This window comes from Gossypium hirsutum, chromosome D11 (assembly GCF_007990345.1).
Source record: "Gossypium hirsutum isolate 1008001.06 chromosome D11, Gossypium_hirsutum_v2.1, whole genome shotgun sequence".
Taxonomy (NCBI): domain Eukaryota; kingdom Viridiplantae; phylum Streptophyta; class Magnoliopsida; order Malvales; family Malvaceae; genus Gossypium; species Gossypium hirsutum.
In genome coordinates, this window is record NC_053447.1 from 65,137,328 (window position 1) to 65,158,311 (window position 20,984).

The 20,984-nt window shown below is 35.8% G+C and overlaps 1 protein-coding gene across 1 annotated transcript; it reads left to right on the forward strand.

The window, feature by feature from the left end:
* The first annotated feature begins 211 nt into the window (after positions 1-211).
* LOC107935632 (probable disease resistance protein At1g58602) lies at positions 212-5,149 on the forward strand. Its single transcript, XM_016868254.2, has 2 exons — positions 212-1,309; positions 3,159-5,149. The coding sequence occupies exons 1-2, from the start codon at positions 283-285 to the stop codon at positions 5,000-5,002; spliced, it is 2,871 nt and encodes a 956-aa protein (XP_016723743.2). The 5' UTR covers positions 212-282; the 3' UTR covers positions 5,003-5,149.
* Positions 5,150-20,984: the final 15,835 nt, after the last annotated feature.

Here is a 20,984-nt window from a genome sequence, read left to right on the forward strand (position 1 = left end):
ACATAAACATAAAATTAAAAAAAGATTGTTTTCAATAAATTTAGTTGTTCTTGTTTTAGCTTCCATTAATTATGATTCCTTGCTAAAGCAATTGGATAAGAATCTAATTTCCCTTGTGCAGTATTCTTATCCTTCCATGGGAATCACCTGAACCCGTGTCCACAAGCAACAATTGTATGGTTTAATTTAACTTTTAACCATATAATCAATTGTACCTGAAACCAAAAATTCCAAGATATCAACTCTCTTTGGTCACAAAAAAAAAAAAAAAATTGCTCTCTCATGGATTTCTCTGCTGTTTCTTCTGCCCTCAAAGCAATCGGCGAGCTAACACAAGAAGTCACATCCTTGTGGGGCGTCGATGAACAAGTTGAGGGCCTAGCAAGTGAGCTGAGATGGATGCAAAGCTTCTTGAAAGTGGCAGACGCAAGAAAAGTTGATCATGAGGTGATACGTACCAGCGTTGTTGAGATCAGAGAGTTGGCCTACGATGCTGAAGATGTGATCGAGATGTTTGCCCTCAAAGTTGCTTCCAAAAGGAAAGGTGGATTTTCAAATTGCATCAAAAGATCCGCTTGTTTCCTCAAAGAGGGATGCCTGCTCCACCAGATCAAGTCAGAGATTGAGAAAATCACAGCCAGAATCAAAGAATTGGCTCGACAATTGCAGATGTATGATGTATCAAAGTTCGAAGTTGATGGAGAAGGACCAAGTTCTTCAACTGTAAGGCTGGAGGCAAGGCGGCCTTATCCTCATGTTATGGATGATAACATTGTTGGATTGGATAATGACGTTAAGAAATTAGTCACAGTTCTTCTCAATGAGCAAAGTGAATGTAGGGTTGTCTCCATATGCGGAATGGGTGGTCTGGGCAAGACCACTCTTGCCAAGAAAATATATCACCACAGTCAAGTTGTTGGTCATTTCAAGCACTTGGTTTGGATATATGTTTCTCAACACTGTCAAAAAAGAAAAGTTTGGGAAGATATTCTATCTGAGCTTCTCATCTTAAGTGAAGAAGACAGGAAGGTGAATGTTGAAAAATTAGCAAAAAAGTTATCCAGTTTCTTTGAGGAAAATAAATGTTTGGTGATACTCGATGATGTTTGGAACATCGAGGCTTGGGATAGCTTAAAACCAGCATTTTCAGCAAGAGAGACGAAAAGCAAGATCTTACTCACCTCTCGGAACAAGGAGATAGTTGCAGACGCCGACAAAAATGGTTTCTTATATGAGTTGCAGGAGCTAGACTACAATCAGAGCTGGAAACTATTTCAAAAGATTGCCTTCCCCCAATCAAATTCTCCTGGTAATATGTTTATTGATTTCATAATCGCAAAATTATTCTATCTTAATATATATTGCAACATTTGCTCTACATTCTATTTTTTTTTGTTTGCCTAAAACAATTTTATATTTTAAATTGACATAATAATTTATTTGGCTCACCAACTTTATAAAAAAAATTCATTTTAACCCTTCATTTATTTATTTTTATTTTTTTTAGTTCTGGATAAAAAAATTAATGTTTGTTAACTTTATTGACGTGACATACACATGACAATCCACGTACGCCAGCAATTAATTAAATTTTTTAAATTAAAAATATTAAAATATTATTTATAATTTTTTATGAATTTTAAGAATAATTAATTTTTAAAAAATAATATTTATAATTTATTTGAATTTTTAAAAATTTAAAAACTAATTAATTGCTTACATGACATCCACATATATGTCACTTCAATAAAGTTAATATATGTTTAGTCATTATTCTTCTCAATTTGTTTCCAAGTTTATGTCTTGCCCCCCAAAAGTTTTCCAGAGTTTGTTAATTGATTTATTGTATGAATTTTGTAATTTTTTATGATAAATTTGATCATATTTGTAGTTTATTTTGATAAACTTATATAGAGTAGTATCTAAATATTAAATTTATGAAAAATAAATTTAAATAATCGTAGTATCTAATACAAATTGAGCAATTAATTTATTTTGATCATAATACTAAATTCACATCTAAAAAAATTGAAGTAAACTAGAAGGTAAGATAATTTATTTTACTTTAATAGAGTTATTACTTGAATGTAACTCTAAGCATAAAATATAGAAAAAAAGTTGTGATAATTGTAATTATTATTAGTTAAAAAATTGATGTAAAAAAGAAGGTAAGTTAATTTTATTAATGAAAAATAGAGTTATTACTTAATAAAATTTTAAGCATCTTAACAATCACTTAATTAATATTAGAGTTAATTATATTCATTAGTTTTTATTTTGAATAATGTTTCTTTGTATTAATTACATAAAATAAAATAATATTATATGTTGAATATGTTAAGAATATTTTAATCATGATTTGAAAATTTTATATTATAATATTTGAATTAATAAGTTTATATATTTTAATTATATTTAATAATTCATACAAGAAATATTATTTTACATTAATTACTGCAGCTAAAAATAAAATATTTTAAAATTTTGATTAAATAGTAATCATATAAAATCACATGCTAAAAGAAGTTAATATAATAAAAGTTGTAAACTTTTAGCATAATTATTGCACTTTCATGAAGTTGGTTAAATTTTGATGTTTTTTTGTACAAATAAAAATACAATAAAACCAGGTGTTTCAATGTCATAAATCAATTGTAGGGATTTACTAAATTAAATTAACTTTCATTCGTATGATTCATTACAAAATACATATTACGAGGAGAAATCATAACACCATAACACATTTGTAGAGCTAATTTAATTTAAAATTATTAATTAAAACATTATGCTAATTTTAAAATAAAATAATTACTTGAATCCGTAATTTATGCTCTTAATATTTCAGTTCATCTACTTTCTAATTTCTCACTTCACTAAAACCATTAGGCTCAACTGGTGTTGTATTAAGAATTTACATTTGATAAACTAAGTGTATAAGTGACTCACATGCAAGAAATCACTTGTCAAAAACCATTTTATTTATTTTTAATAACTTTTAAAATTGTTAAATAGGTGGTAATATTGTGGTTAATTTATCGGCAACTTGCTTTGCATCCTGCTTCACTAATTATTTGAAATTCTTGAGTATGTTAATATTGTGGTTAATTATTAAACTGTTATCACTGATTTTTTTGAAACTTTGTTTTGGTATTCTACAGGCTATAAAATTGATGCGAAAATGAAGGAGTTGGGAGAGGACATGGTTAAACACTGTGCAGGGCTTCCATTAGCCATCATTATATTGGGAGGAATTTTGGCTACAAAGTATCCTTCATTAACTGAATGGCTGAAGGTATCTGCAAATGTGAAATCATACTTGAACAACAATAAAGGTGAAGTACTAAGAGATGTGTTGGCATTAAGTTATGATGATTTGCCTCCCTATTTAAGACCATGTTTTCTTTATTTAAGCCACTTTCCGGAAGATTATGAGATACCTGTGGATAGATTGATTCAGTTATGGGTTGCCGAAGGTATTGTTTCATCAAAGCAAGAAGAAGGAGATGAAGGGCAAATAGCAGAAGATGTGGCTGAAGGTTATTTGCTGGAGCTTGCAGAAAGATGTATGATTCAAGTACGAGAAAGAGACATTGCAACCTTAAAGATAAGAAGTTTTCAGATGCATGATCTAATGAGAGATGTTTGCTTGTCCAACGCAAAACAACAAAAATTCCTCTATATTGCAGATCAGTCAAATGCGTGCCAGTTATCCACTATTGGGAGGGTTCGCAGAGTTTCTGCACACAAATTTTTTTGGATACAGTGCATTAAAAGTCCACGCCTTCGATCACTTTTGTTCTTCGATGAGTTTTTACCGAGGGAGGAAATGGTTAAGTTTTTGCCATTGACAATCCAAAGCTACATAAAGAACCAATATGAACTTCACATTCCACTTATTTCCTTTCTCGCACTTTTTGTTTGGACTGTGTTAGCTACTAAATTGAGGGGAATTTGGAAATATATGTTCAATAATTTTAATTTTCTTAGAGTGTTAGATTACGAAAGAGGAGGAGCAGCAGGATGCAAGTTACCCAATTACATTGGTAAACTCATCCATTTAAGATTCTTGAGATTAAGGGGTCTGGACTTTAAGAGTTCAAAGTTGCCATCATCTCTAGGCAACTTAAGGTGCTTGCAATCCTTAGATTTAAGAATAGAAAGCGAATGTTCAAACTCTATTCATGTACCTAACGTGTTATGGAGGATGCAGCAACTAAGGCATCTATATCTCCCCGAGGAATGTAATCGTAAAACAAAATTGAAGCTGGGTACATTGAGAAACCTCCAAACACTTGTCAACTTCAACACCAAGAATTGTCATGTAAATGATCTTATCAACATGACAAATATTAGAGAGTTGGAGATTCGAGGGCCGTTCAATATTGAAGATTTTAACACGAAGGAGTTGGACAAGAATCCACCTATCATCCAAAGCAAATATCTTTATTCCTTGTCTATTATAAATGAGGAAGGAAGAATAGATCCAAGTCATTTGGCACATCTCCTTTTGAGTTGCGAAAACATTTCTAAGTTGAGGTTAGATGTGGAGATTAGAAGGTTACCAGAGTACCACTACTTGTGTTCAAATCTCGCTTACATGAAGTTGAGAAGGTGCAAGCTTGGGGAAGATCCAATGCCAACACTTGCGAAACTGCCTTACCTAAGTATGCTTGAATTACATGAAGAGGCTTTCATAGGAAAGGAAATGTTTTGTTGTGGACAAGCTTTTGCTAAACTTGAGTCTCTAAGCCTTAAGGAGCTGAACTTTCTGGAGGAGTGGAAGGTGAGTGAAGGAGCCATGCCTTGTCTTCGGCGATTGGAGATACAAAAATGCAGACAACTAAAAAAGCTTCCAGATGGACTGAGGTTCATTGCAACAATCCAAGAACTGAAGATTGAATCAATGCCAAAGACATTCAAGGATAAAGTGGAAGAAGGGGGAGAAGATTTCTGCAAAGTCCGACATGTTCCATCTATCATATTGCAAGACTGTTTCTGGTAGTGATTATGATTAATGCTAGGTAATCATAATCTTTGTTTTAGGGAATACTTAACCCTTTTGTTTATATATAAAAATCCACAACTATTTTGCAAGTTTAGATTCTTTCTCAGGCAGATAATTATTTAGAGAGATCCTAGTTTCAGTTCTTATCTTCTGTTTTTTTTTTTTGACGATGTCTCATATTCCCACAAGAATGAAAGAGACCCAATTCTAACCAACAAATTTAAATATATAATCAAAGTTTATTTAAGTTGGACCGTATGCCCACACAACATAGAATGTATATCTTTGTGATACCCACCTACGTTGCTTATCACTAATATACAATTACTGATTTGACACTTCTAACTGACAAGACAAATATTCTAATCAATTGAATATGGGTTATATATTCAACAAACCTAAATATTTACAATTAAATAAGAAGATGTAGGAATACTAAAGAACAAAGAAAGATGAAGAACATTTAGATGTGACAAAATCTTCAAGTCAAACTTCGAATTTCCTTCAACTAGAAAAACTTCGAACATTTATCAATTCATGGAGAAAATAGAACACACAAAAAAAATGCTAATGGGTGACTATGTCTAGGTATATCCCTATATAACTTAATAATATCTATTTATAGAGCAAAAATCACATAATGAAAAAAAAAAACAAAAGTGTCATAAATTGGTGGTAATATTGTGGTTAATTTATCGGCAACTTGCATTGCATCCTGCAATTCACTAATTATTTGAAATTCTTGAGTATGTTAATATTGTGTTTAATTGTTAAATTGTTATCACTGATTTTTTTGATACTTTGTTTTGGTATTATACACGCTATAAAATTGATGCGAAAATGAAAGAGTTGGGATAGGACATGATTAAACACTGTGCAGGGCTTCCATTAGCCATCATTATATTGGGAGGAATTTTGGTTACAAAGTATCCTTCATTAACTGAACGGCTGAAGGTATCAGCAAATGTGAACTCATACTTGAACAACGATAAAGGTGAAGTACTAAGGGATGTGTTGGCATTAAGTTATGATGATTTGCCTCCCTCTTTAAGACCATGTTTTCTTTATTTAAGCTACTTTTTGAAAGATTATGAGATACCTGCGGATAGATTGATTCAGTTATGGGTTGCCGAAGGTATTGTTTCTTCAAAGTAAGAAGCAGTAGATGAAGGGCAAATAGCAAAAGATGTGCCTGAAGGTTATTTGCTGGAGCTTGCAGAAAGATGTATGATTCAAGTACGAGAAAGAGACACTGCAGCCTTAAAGATGAGAAGTTTTCAGATGCATGATCTAATGAGAGATGTTTGCTTGTCGAAGGCAAAACAAGAAAATTTCGTTGATATTGCTGATCAGTCAAATGCCCACCAGTTATCCACAATTGGGAGGGTTCGCAGAGTTTCTGTACACAAATTTTTTCTGATACAATGCATTAATAGTCCACGTCTTTGATCAATTTTGTTCTTCGATGAGATTTTACCGGAGGAAATGGAAAAGTTTGTCGGACTTCTATGTGTTAGGGTGTCAACTACTAAATTGAGGGGAATTTGGAAATATATGTTCAATAATTTTAATTTTCTTTGAGTGCTAGATTACGAAAGAGGAGGAGCAGTAGGATGCAAGGTACCCAATGACATTTTTAAACTCATCCATTTAAGATTCTTGAGACTAAGGGATTTGATCTTCAGGAGTTCAAAGTTGCCATCATCTCTAGGCAACTTAAGGTGCTTGCAAACACTGGATTTAAGAATCAAATGGTCAAACTCTATTCAAGTACCTAACGTGTTATGGAGGATGCAACAACTAAGGCATCTATATCTCCTCGAGCGATGTAGTCCTTAAACAAAATTGAAGTTGGGTACATTGAGAAGCCTCCAAACACCTGTCAACTTCAACACCGAGAGTTGTTATATAAATGATCTTATAAACATGACAAATATTAGAGACTTGGAAATTCGAGGGCCCTTCAATATTGAAGATTTTAACACGGAGGAGTTGGGCAAGAATCCACACATCGTCCAAAGTAAATATCTTATTGGAACATTGGCAGCAAAACAAAGACAAAAACAGAAAAATAAAACAAAGAAAATCGAAGCAAACCAGAATGAAACAATGGCCAAAATGTAACTGAAGGAAATCATATGATTTTCATTCAAAATTTAAAATATATTGAGGTTACAAAGTTAATTGGACAGTTACCTAAACACTTAACTGCTCCCACTATAATTTGACTAATTGGTAACTTAAATAACACACAAAATGGGCTGACATTTCAGCCATTACATCATAAATTAATCCTAATAAATTACTTGCACAAGTCACAAGTAAACTAAACAAAATTAATTTAAACAAAAAGCACAAAGCAACTGTTACATTCGGTTCAGCACCAATGCTGCACTTTAAGCTGCTTTGCTGTTGCTGGTTTTGTTGTGAGCTTGCTGTTGGTTCCATGTTGCATTGCAGGCCAAAGTTTAACACTCCTCCTTAGACTGTATGCAACAAACACCAATTTCCTTTCTCAAAGATTCAAATCTAGTAGCTCCTAATAGCTTGGTCAGTATATCAGTCAATTGAGCTTTTGAGCTACAAATGACAAGGCTGACTTCCTTTTACTGTTTAGCCTCTCGAACAAAATGAAATTTGATCTTAAAATGTTTAGTCTTACCATGAAAGACTGGATTCTTGGCTATGGCAACTGCAGATTGATTGTTTACTATGATCTCAGTTGGTTTAGCTTGATCTTCATTGAGATCATGTAAGAGCTTCCTAAGCCAAATGGCTTGACTAATAGCTGCAGCAGCTGCAATATATTTTGGTTCAGTTATGGACTGAGCAAAAGTTTGTTGCTTCTTTGAACTCCAGCAAAAGACACTTGATCCAAGTGTAAAGAAGTAACCACAGGTGCTCTTCGTGTCATCGATAGAGCCAGCCCAATCGCTATCTGAGTATCCTGCCAACTTGAGTTCCCTTCCTTTCTCAAACTTAACTCCATAATCCAAGGTTCTTTTAACATATCTGAGGACGCTTTTTGCTACTTTGAAATGAATCACATCACAGCAGTGTATAAACCTTGAAAAAATACTAATACCAAACATGATATTAGGTCTAGTTGCTGTTAAATAAAGCAAGCAACCTACCAAACTTCGATACTACTTCTCATCAACTCTTTCTTGATTCCCATTGCTAGTTAGCTTCTCCTCTTGAGCTACAGGTGTGCTGACTATTTTGTAGTTCTGCATACAAAATTTGTTGAGAATTTTCAAAACAAAAGCATTTTGGCTAATGAAAATGTCTTGATCAAACTGATGCACTTCCATAACAAGGAAATATGTCATGATTCCTAAGTCTGTCATTTCAAACACTTCTTCCATTTGAGCCTTGAATTCACTGATCACTTCATGTTTGCTTCCAGTCACAAGGAAGTCATCTACATAGAGAGAAAAAATCAACAAAGTCTCACATTCTAATCTCTTTACATAAAGTGTTGCTTCACTAATACTTTTCTCAAAATCGAGCCTAGACAGGTATGTGTCAACCCTGTCATACCAGGCCCTTGGTGCCTGTTTCAGGCCATACAGGGCTTTTTTTAACCTGTAGACCTTGTCCTCTTCTCCTACAACTTTGAATCCATCAGGTTGCTCAATGAAAATCTCTTCCTTGAGGAAACCATTTAGAAATGCTGACTTGACATCTAATTGGTGAACTGATACGAACCCGGTTACGGATGAGTCGAGCCGCATGTATTGCCCGATCGTGAATGGGAGTAAGGGATAAAAAAAACGAATAAAATGGATAGTTAATTTTGGGATAATTTGTGGGAATAGAGAAAATGGACTTAACTCCAAAAATGATTCAACACTAGAGAGTGTCACCCCGATTTCTATTTGGTTAAGGTGGATTTGTGGAAGTATAGAATGGAACCTCGACCCACTATAAAGTATGATAGGAACTTCGGTATAACTTGAACGCCACATTTTGGGTGCAAAGTGATAAGTTCGGATAAGAAAGATGGGTTGACGCCACAAGGGTTACTTGGTAAGTCAAACGAGTCTTTGGAGAACAATGAGAGTTGTAAACAAACTCACAAAATGTAAAAACATTAATTCAAGGTTCTTGATTTTTTTACCATGAAATTTAACACATATTTATAGGCAAAACAAAAAAAGGTAGTCGAATGGGAGAAATTGGAAGCCAAATTCGGCCATGGTGCTTCCTCAATTTGTTCCATAAATTATGCATGATGTTGGCCAAATGCTTCCTTAAATTCTTCCATGAATTATGCATGATGTTGGTCAAATGCTTCCTTAAATTCTTCCATGAATTCAAGGCACAAAGGCCTTAATTTCGGCAGCCACAAATTCCTTAATTTCATGCCGTTCACCTCCACATCAATTCGGCTTTTATGCATGTTGTAGTCCACTTCTTCTTTGCCGTCCATGTACGTTGTCCTAGCAAATTCAACAAATTTACTTAGCTTAAATCACACACATTAATTCGGTTGAACCAAGAAATATTTAACTAAGACTCAAATTAAACTCAACAGCAACTAAGACAATTTAATTAATTATTTCAACAAAATGAATGAGCTAAAAAAAAGAAAACGAGCTTGTTGAACTAAAAGTTAAGCTGGAAGAGCTTGAAGTAAAGTGCACGGTTTACTCATCTTGCTGGTCCATGAGTTTTCAAGTAGACTGGCCACGGATTCACCCCAAACCCGATCAACCAAAGCTGAAATTGTGTCTTTAAACTTTTTAGCCCTAGCTCTGGTAATAGGTCCTTTAGGCAGCTCGAGGGAAACATCATTCGCACTTGATAACTCATGGGGCTCGATTGCATCATTCCCTCCCTCTTCGAGGCTATTTGTCCCCAAATCGCTACCTGCATCAAAGGGAGATAAATCAGCCACATTAAAGCTTGCGCTAATATTGTAATCACCTGGGAGATCAAGCTTGTAAGAGTTCTCATTAATTCGTTCCAACACTTGAAAGGGTCCGTCTCCTCTTGGCAACAGCTTTGACCTTCGTTGGGCCGGGAACCTTTCCTTCCTCATGTGAACCCAAACCCAATCTCCGGGTTCAAACACTATTTGCTTCCTTCCTTTGTTTGCAGCTCGCATATATTGTTCGGTTCGCACTTCAATATTGGTTCTCACCTTTTGATGAAGTTGCTTCACATAATCGGCTTTTCGCTTTGCATCGGTATGAACAAGCTGATCACTGGGCAAAGGAAGCAAATCTAATGGAGTTAGAGGATTGAATCCATACACAACCTCAAATGGTGAATGTTTAGTAGCAGAATGGACGGATCTATTGTAAGCGAATTCCACATGCGGTAAACATTCCTCCCACGCTTTGAGATTTTTTTGAATAATTGCTCGTAATAAGGTTGATAGCACGCGATTCACAACCTCCGTTTGTCCATCCGTTTGGGGATGACAGGTTGTTGAAAACAACAGTTTCGTTCCTAGCTTTCCCCATAGAGACCTCCAAAAATGACTTAGGAACTTTGCGTCTCGATCGGATACGATGGTTTTCGAAATTCCGTGAAGTCGTACAACCTCCCTAAAGAACAAATTAGCAATATGGACAGCATCATCAGTTTTAGAACAAGCTATAAAATGTGACATTTTGGAAAATCTATCTACAACAACAAAAATAGAATCCTTCCCCGTTTTAGTCCTTGGAAGTCCTAGGATAAAATCCATAGAAAGATCGACCCATGGTGCGTCAGGTATGGGCAACGGTTTGTAGAGCCCATGTGGATTAATCTTGAACTTGGCCTTCTTGCAAGTTATGCAGTGACTACAAATTTGTTCAACTTTTTTTCTCATTCCAGGCCAAAAGAAATGTTCTTGGAGGGTTGAAAATGTCTTAGCCACCCCAAAATGGCCCATGAGTCCACCACCATGTGCCTCGATCACCAACAATTTCCGTATTGAACTTTGCGGAATACAAAGCTTGCCTTCGCGAAAAAGAAATCCATCAAACCTGTAAAACTTATCAACAGTTTTATTTTCACAAGATTTATAAATATCACCAAAATCAACATCATCATTATACAATTCCTTCAAAAAGGCAAATCCGAGCAATTTTGAATCTAAATATGATAGCAAAGTATATCGTCGAGATAACGCGTCAGCCACAATGTTTTCCTTACCCTTTTTGTATTTGATGATGTAAGGAAAAGATTCTAAATACTCTACCCATTTGGCATGTCGTTTATTCAATTTTGCTTGTCCCTTGATATGCTTCAATGCCTCATGATCCGAGTGTATGACAAACTCTTTTGTCCATAAGTAGTGCTGCCAAGTCTCGAGAGCTCGAATTAGAGCATACATTTCTTTGTCGTATGTCGGATAGTTGAGAACGGCTCCATTTAACTTCTCACTAAAGTATGCCACGGGCCTTCCATCTTGCATTAGAACGGCTCCAATTCCGACACCTGATGCATCACATTCAACTTCATATATTTTAGCAAAATCAGGCAACACAAGTAATGGAGCATTAGTTAAACAAGATTTAAGAGCAATGAAAGATTTTTCTTGTTCCTCATTCCAATAGAAGGCAGAAGACTTCTTGATCACACTAGTTAAAGGTGCTGCCAAGGTGCTAAAATTTGGAACAAATCGTCGATAGAAGCTTGCCAATCCGTGGAAGCTCCTCACTTGGCTAATGCTCGTGGGTCTAGGCCATTCTCGAATGGCTTTCACCTTTTCTTGATCGACCTCCAGTCCTTCCGAGCTGACCATGAAGCCTAAGAAAATAACCTTGTTAGTACAAAAAGTACATTTCTTAAGATTAGCAAACAAAGATTCTTTTCTAAGCACATCCAAAACAGATTTTAAATGCAACAAATGATCATCTAAGGATTTGCTATAGATAAGTATATCATCAAAATAGACAACGCAGAATTTTCCGATAAAAGAACGAAGAACATGGTTCATCAACCGCATGAAAGTGCTGGGCGCATTGGTAAGCCCGAATGGCATAACCAACCACTCGTAGAGTCCATGCTTCGTCTTAAAAGCGGTTTTCCACTCGTCCCCCTCACGCATCCGAATTTGGTGGTATCCGCTCTTTAGATCAATTTTAGAAAATAATCGAGCACCACTCAATTCATCCAACATATCATCGAGTCGCAGTATCGGATGTCGATACTTAATAGTGATCTTATTTACCGCGCGACAATCTACGCACATACGCCATGTTCCATCCTTCTTTGGCACCAATAAAACCGGTACTGCGCATGGACTAAGACTTTCTCGTATATATCTCTTCTCCATAAGTTCATTGACTTGTTTTTGCAATTCTTTGGTCTCTTCGGGATTTGTACGATAAGCTGGACGATTGGGAATGGAAGCTCCGGGAATGAAATCAATTTGATGTTCTATTCCTCAAATGGGCGGTAACCCATTAGGAATGTCTTCCGGAAACACGTCCTCAAATTCCTGCAAAAGAGAAACAATCGAAGAGGGCAAATTTGGATCCAACTCGTTAGTATTCAAAAGAGTTTCCTTGTACATAAGTACAAGAACCGATTGCTACATCAAATAAGACTTTCTAAAATCACTCTCTTTCGCATAAACACTCATTTTCTTTTGCTCTTTTTCTTTTCTATTGTTTTGTTCAATCGATTTATTATTTTCTCTCACACTTTTCAAAAGTTTTTCTTTTTTCTTCTCAATGTGTTTTTCGCTCTCTTTTTCATTCTCTCGAAATTTTTCAAAAGACTCTCTTAACTTCAATTGGTCTTCATAAACCTGCCTCGGTGTCATCGAAACTAAGGTGACATTCTTGCCTTCAAACTTGAAAGTGTAGCGGTTTGTAAAACCATCATGAGTAGCTTTACGGTCGAATTGCCATGGACGACCCAATAACATATGACCAGCATGCATAGGTACTACGTCGCATAAAACTTTGTCGGAATATTTTCTGATAGTGAACGGCACCAAAACTTGCTTAGTTACCTTCAACTCCCCTCCATCATTAAGCCATTGAAGTTTGTAAGGTTGAGGGTGCTTAGTTGTTGGCAAGCCGAGTTTTTCAACCATTAAGGTGCTGGCCACATTTGTACAACTCCCGCCAACAACGATCAAGCTGCACACCTTGCCTTGGACATGGCAACGTGTATGGAAAATGTTCTCCCTTTGCTGTTCGTTTTCAACGCTTTGAAGACTAAGACTTCGTTTAATGACGAGGATTTCACCATCAACAGCATATTCAAGTTCGTCTTCTTCTTCGGCGGCTTCATCGGGTTCTTCATCATCGTCTTCCTCCGATTCGATCTCTCCATTAGCCCGCAATATCATGTTAGTTCGGTTAGGGCATTGACTTGCAATATGGCCCCTCCCTAAACACTTGAAACACTTTATTTCTCGTGATCGATTCGGCATGACAACTTCTTTACCTTTGCTTGTTTCACCAACGGGTTTGCTCACCTTAGAAGACAAAGGGTGATCTTTAGTGCGATTAGAGAAGTCTTTCTTACCCGTGCCTTGGTTCCACCTTTGAAAATTTTTAGTGCTAGGAAAAGTTCGGCTAGTTCCTTTTCTCTTCAATTGTTTTTCGACTTTGATGGCAACATGTACCATATCAACAACTTCGACGTAGTGTTGAAGTTCCACCACGTTAGCTATGTCACGATTAAGATCAGCTAAGAATCGAGCCATGGTTGCTTCATGATCTTCATCCACATTTGCTCGAATCATGGCAATTTCCATTTCTTTGAAGTAGTCTTCCACACTTCGATTTCCTTGCGTAAGATTCTACAATTTTTGATAAAGTTCACGATAATAGTAAGAGGGTATAAATCGCTTACGCATTACGGCTTTCATTTCGGTCCAAGATGAGATTGGCCATCCCCCGTTCCTTCTTTGACTCGTTGTGAGTTGATCCCACCATACCATTGCGTAATCGGAGAACTCGATTGCCGCCAATTTCACCTTTTTACTCTCCGAGTAGTTGTGACACTCGAAGATCACCTCGATTTTTCTCTCCCATTCTAGATAGTCTTTCGGATCAGATTTCCCATGAAAGGGAGGAATGGATAGTTTAATACTTTTTAAATCATCATCAACTTGGCCTCAATCTCTAGGACCCCTATTCCTTTGACCTCGCGTCTTTCGCTTTGATCCGATGCTTGGTCACTTTCCTCCTCGCTTGGCTCGAAGGGATCATCCACAAAAAGTCTTGCTCGCCCCCGCTCCCTTCTCGGTCCTTGAGGGGTTCCTTCTCGTGTTGGCCCTCCTTCCACTCGATCTAGCCTCTCATTGATGGATTCAAGCTCGTTTCGGAGCATTCGTTGAAATTCTCTTAAGAGGGCTTGTTGGCCTAAATCGGGAACTCCTCCTCCTCCCGGTACGACATTTCTTACCGGTTGCCTTTCAGGTCTTCCCACCACGTTTTGCTCGGTATCTTGAGACATGATTATACACTAATAGAAGAAATGTTAAAAAAATAATAATAATAACAGAAAATTAAATACCTCACCACAAAATTCTCACCAATCCCTCACAAAGAAAATTCACACAATTTGGCTTTTACTCCTCTCTAATGGTCTCACCAATCGCTCTTGCCTTTTACCACTCGATTTTCGCCTCTCGAAGTTCTCCGCCAACTAGATAGACGAATCAATACCGTTTGGCGTCGGCTTACAAAATTGATTTGGCTTTGTGGGTAATGATGTCGGAAATGGTAGGCTATCAAACAAAACTTAAAATGAATTTCAATCACTTTTTTTTTTAATTTCGATTTTTTTTGAAACTCTTTTTTTTGAAACTCTTTTTTTTTCAATACCGAATACAAAAGAAGAAAGAAAGAAAAAAAAATAAATTGGATACAATTTTTTTTAAATCCCGAATTTTTTTTTGATAGCGTGAAAATTCACTCAAAGGGGTATAAAAGAGTGTAGAATATGATTCTAAAAAAATTTTTGTTGAAAGGTTTCCAGACTTTTTTTTTACAAAACCGTAATATCAAAGATGATGATTCTTACTCCGATTCGGCTAGCTCTGATACCAGATGATACTAACCCGATTACGGATGAGTCGAGCCGCACGTATTGCCCGATCGTGAATAGGAGTAAGGGATAAAAAAACGAATAAAATGGATAGTTAATTTTGGGATAATTTGTGGGAATGGAGAAAATGGACTTAACTCCAGAAATGATTCAACACTAGAGAGTGTCACCCCGATTTCTATTTGGTTAAGGTGGATTTGCGGAAGTATAGAATGGAACCTCGACCCACTATCAAGTATGATAGGAACTTCGGTATAACTTGAACGCCACACTTTTGGTGCAAAGTGATAAGTTCGGATAAGAAAGATGGGTTGACGCCACAAGGGTTACTTGATAAGTCAAACGAGTCTTTGGAGAACAATGAGAGTTGTAAACAAACTCACAAAATGTAAAAACATTAATTCAAGGTTCTTGATTTTTTTACAATGAAATTTAACACATATTTATAGGCAAAACAAAAAAAGGTAGCCGAATGGGCAAAATTGGAAGCCAAATTTGGCCATGGTGCTTCCTTAAATTCTTCCATGAATTATGCATGATGTTGGCCAAATGCTTCCTTAAATTCTTCCATGAATTATGCATGATGTTGGTCAAATGCTTCCTTAAATTCTTCCATGAATTCAAGGCACAAAGGCCTTAATTTCGGCAGCCACAAATTCCTTAATTTCATGCCGTTCACCTCCACATCAATTCGGCTTTTATGCATGTTGTAGTCCACTTCTTCTTTGCCGTCCATGTACGTTGTCCTAGCAAATTCAACAAATTTACTTAGCTTAAATCACACACATTAATTCGGCTGAACCAAGAAATATTTAACTAAGACTCAAATTAAACTCAACAGCAACTAAGACAATTTAATTAATTATTTCAACAAAATGAATGAGCTAAAAAAAAAGAAAACGAGCTTGTTGAACTAAAAATTAAGCTGGAAGAGCTTGAAGTAAAGTGCACGGTTTGCTCATCTTGCTGGTTCATGAGTTTTCAAGTAGACTGGCCACGGATTCACCCCAAACCCGATCAACCAAAGCTGAAATTGTGTCTTTAAACTTTTTAGCCCTAGCTCTGGTAATAGGTCCTTTAGACAGCTCGAGGGAAACATCGTTCACACTTGATAACTCATGGGGCTCGATTGCATCATGAACCTTCTAATTTTTTAAAGCAACCAAGGCAAACAGAAGCTTGATCGTGTCTAGCCTTACTTTCGGAGAAAATGTCTCCATAAAGTCAATGCCATATTGCTGACTGTAGCCTTTCACCACAAGTCTTGCCTTGTGCTTGTTCAATGAGCCATCAGCTTTGTATTTGGCTCTAAACACCCACTTGACACCAATGACCTTCTTGTGATCAGGTCTGTTCACCAATTCCCATGTGTCATTCTTATGGATCATCTCCAATTCTGCTTCCATGGCTTTCTTCTACTGCTTGTCCTTGGTAGCTTCTTCATAGTTAGAGGGCTCAACTATTGCCATATTACACCTTTGGTAAATGTTAGCAATTGTTCTGGTGCCTCTCACGGGAACATCATCAACAGCTTCATTGTTTGGTCCTTCTTTTGCAGGTTCAAGAATAGAATCTGGCTGATCCTCTTCAATCAGGCTTGCTTCAGCACCATTCCCATTCCAGCTCCAAACCTTCTGCTCATCGAATCTAACATCCCTACTCACCAAAATCTTCTTTGTTGAGGGATTAAACACTATATAGCCCTTTTTAGTATTGTTATAGCCAACAAATATTCCTAGAACAGCCCTACTTTCAAGCTTGGTCCTTTTTTCAACTAGAATGTGAGCATAACACACACAACCAAACACTTTCAAGTGTGACACAATTGGCTTGAGATGCTTCAAAATGAGTCTTGTCCTTGACAGCACGAGTTGGCAACTTGTTGAACAAATACACTGAGGTATTGATTGCCTCATCCCAAAATTTACTTGGTAGCTTACTTTGGAACAACAAACATCTGGCCATATCAAGCACAATTCTATTCTTCCTCTCACATACCCCATTTTGTTGAGGAGTATAAACTGTGGTTAGTTGATGATGAATTCCAGTTTGCTCACATAGCTTCTGAAACCTGTCAGACACATACTCAGAGCCATTATCAGTTCTTAAGGCTTTGATCTTACAACCAGTCTGGTTTTCAACCAAAGCTTTGAACTTGTTAAATACTTCAAACACTTCAAACTTCTACCTCAAGAAATAAACCCAACAGAACCTAGTCAAGTCATCTATAAACAAGATAAAATACTTGCTGTCATTCAATTAAGGAGTTTTCATTGGTCCACAAATATCAGAATGGACCAATTTAATCTTTTCTCGAGCTCTCCATACACTATTAGCTGGAAAAACAATCTAGTCTGCTTACCAAGCTGACAAACTTCACAAACAGTATCACTAACATCAACCTTGGACATGTCTTCAACTAAGTTCAGCCTGTGCAATAGATCAAGTGACCTAAAATTGGCATGTCCTAGTCTTCTATGCCAAAGACCAGTGTTATCAGTAAGACTGGTGTAAGCCTTTCTTTCAATTTGATTCTCATCAAGCATAAAACACCTATCAGTCATAGCTAGTATGAATAGCTTCTGGCCAAAAGAATCTTTAACAATGCAGGAACCATATTTAAAGATCAAACAGTAACATTTTTCAACTAATTGACCAACACTAAGTAGGTTCTGATCTATATCAGGTACAAAAAGTACATTAGAAATTACTTTGTTACCTGAACAAGTGCTGATCACCACATTGCCTTTACCTTTGGCTTTAATCAAGTTTCCATCTCCAATCCTGATATTTGAGACAAAAGTTCTGTCAAGATCCTTAAACAGCTTCTCATCAGCTGCCATGTGGTGTGACAGGCTCTAATTACCATTTGTTTGACATTGGCAGCAAAATAAAGACAAAAATAGCAAAATAAAATAAAGAAAATCGAAGCAAAACAGAATAAAACAATGGCCAAAATGTAACTGAAGGAAATCATCTGATTTTCATTCAAAATTTGAAATATGTTGAGGTTACAAAGTTAATTGGACAGTTACCTAAACACTTAACTGCTCCCACTATAATTTGACTAATTGGTAACTTAAATAACACACAAAATGGGCTGACATATCAGCCATTACATCATAAACTAATCTTACTAATTTACTTGCATAAGTCACAAGTAAACTAAACAAAATTACATTGAAACAAAAAGCACAAAGCAACTGTTACATTCGGTTCAGCTCCAATGCCGCACTTCAAGCTGCTTTGCTGTTGCTGGTCTTGTTGTGAGCTTGCTGTTGGTTCCATGTTACATTGCAGGCCAAATTTTAACATATCTTCATTCCTTGTCTATCATCAATTATGAAGGAAGAATAGATCCAAGACATTTGGCACACCTCCTTTTGAGTTGCAAAAACATTTCTAAGTTGAGGTTAGATGAGGAGATAAGAAGGTTACCAGAGTACCACTACTTGTCTTCAAATCTCGCTTACATAAAGTTGAGAAGGTGCAAGCTTGAGGAAGATCCAATGCCAACACTTGTGAAACTGCCTTACCTAAGTATGCTTGAATTACATGAAGAGGCTTTCATAGGAAAGGAAATGTTTTGCTATGGACAAACTTTTGCTAAACTTGAGTCTCTAAGCCTTAAGGAGTTGAACTTTCTAGAGGAGTGGAAAGTGAGTGAAGGAGCCATGCTTTGTCTTCGGTGATCAGAGATAGAGAACTGTAGACAACTAAAAAAGCTTTCAGATGGGAGGTTCATTGCAACCCTTCAAGAACTGAAGATTAAACTAATACCGAAGACATTCAAAGATAAAGTGGAGGAAGGGGGAGAAGATTTCTGCAAATTCCACCTTGAGTCTCTAAGCCTTAAGGAGCTTAACTTTCTGGAGGAGTGGAAGATGAGTGAAGAAGCCATGCCTTCTCTTTGGCAATGGGAGATAGAGAATTGCAGACAACTAAAAAAGCTTCCAGGTGGACAGAGGTTCATTGCAACCCTTCAAGAACTGAAGATCAATGCCAAAGACATTCTAAGATAAAGTGGAGGAAGGGGGATAAGATTTCTGCAAAGTCCAACATGTTCCTTCTACCTGTTAGTTCAAAACTCCGGTAAGGAAAATCTCGAACACACGATCGAAACTCGAACAGTAAAAGAAGAAATAGGACAGGCTCCAAGGCGTGTATCAAGCCACTATCTTTAAGGTTATATTCGCCCTCACCTACCTTCGGTGTGCAAATGAGTTCCAAGCAAATTAACCTCGAGGATACAATGAAGTCAATGACTATTTGTGTTTTGCACTGACGAGAATAGTCCACTATGCACTGAGCAATGTATAACAAAAAACTCAATTTCTACAAAAGATTTCTGCAGTAATACTTTATAGAATAATCTAATAATATTAGAAAATGAAAGAAGGAAAAAAAAAGAATATTAGAATTTGTTGATCTATTTCCAAATGAAATCTCATTCCTATTTATAGGAATTTTCATGTCTCTTCATAGAGACACCTTTCAATAGGTGTCTTTATGAATAAATAAATAATAATTATTCATTTAATTTTGTAACTATTCAAATAATATTTTTTGAATAATTATAATTCTTTAAAAAAAATCAAATAATATAACTTTTGACCAATGACCAAAAGATTTGTCTTTTGATTAATTACACTCATTCATTTATAGTTATTGGGATACTATAAATATTTGAAAATGTTTCAACACTATCATATTCCAAAATTGCGAGTGATAGTACTCATGATTAATGCCGGTAATTCATAATCTTTGTTTTAGGAAATACTTACCCGATTTGTTTATACATCATATTGACATTTTTTAATATTTCCTCTTAAGGTATTGAAGGCATGCCATTTTTTTTATTCTGTTGCTGCTCTTTATGGGACCAAATATATGTAAAAAAGTTGTAACAGTACTGTGTGAAATTGTGTACGTGGTGCTCATTCGGATAATTATGAACTTTATTACTTCTATACCAGCCATTTGAAATGGGGTGCTTACAAATAAGTTCAAACCATTTCAAGTGTTCGAAAATACGACCCCTTTCACCTTTTCTTTTTGCCATTGCCATAGAGCATTTAAGACATCTCATCGACGAAGTGATTAAAGGTGACAAATGAAAGCCCATCAAACTGTATAGAGATGGGCCACAAATTTCGCATTTGTTTGTCACCGATGACCTTGTTCTCTTCTATAAAGCAGACATGAAACATGGTGAAGTCCAAAGAATCCTACAAGAACAGAGCAGATATTCTGCCCATAAAATTACTGCTTCCAAGATGCAAATATATTTCTCGTCAAATTTGAATAAAATATATGCAATTTACTTAAATTTCACTTCTCATTACAACTTTTAAAATTATAACTTCATTCTCTACCGAAGTTAAAAGGTTTATCTTTTTACTTGAATGCTGCAATCAAAACCAATTATAACTTCAGAAACGTTAAGCAAACAAGCATGCAATAGCAAATGGAAAAACAAAAAGTTTTAATCTTTGAAATTTAAATTATTTTAATATTTATATTTTACATATATTTGGACATGAATATAAAATAAATTTTTTTAAAAAATGAGTACATTATTCGTATCTTTCATGAGAAAAGAATAACTCTATTTTGGCAATTAGTGCAATCTGATTTAATTGGTTATCAAATATTATTGGCTCCCCTTTTATTCTTTGCTCAAGCTTTTGCTTTTTATTCAGAATCAGTCGCCTAAGCATTGGGTTGAGAATCCAATTTTCATTGCATAGTACTTTGCTACATCATGAGAATCACTTAAACCTATTGCACAAGCAAGAATTTATAGTCGAAACATTGCACAATGCTGTCTTTTGGCAATATAATCGTTTTTTGGTGCTTTACTTAAACATGCTTCAAGGAATTGGTAAAGATAAAAACAAAAATAAAAGATTGGTTTCAATAAATTTAGTTGTTCTTGTTTTAGCTTCCATTAATGAGGATACTT

Bases quoted from the DNA above. Each gene is read 5' to 3' on its own strand.
- LOC107935632 (XM_016868254.2), top strand. From the start codon at position 283: ATGGATTTCTCTGCTGTTTCTTCTGCCCTCAAAGCAATCGGCGAGCTA. The intron at 1,310-3,158 runs GTAATATGTTTA...GGTATTCTACAG, and splicing joins CCCCCAATCAAATTCTCCTG to GCTATAAAATTGATGCGAAA.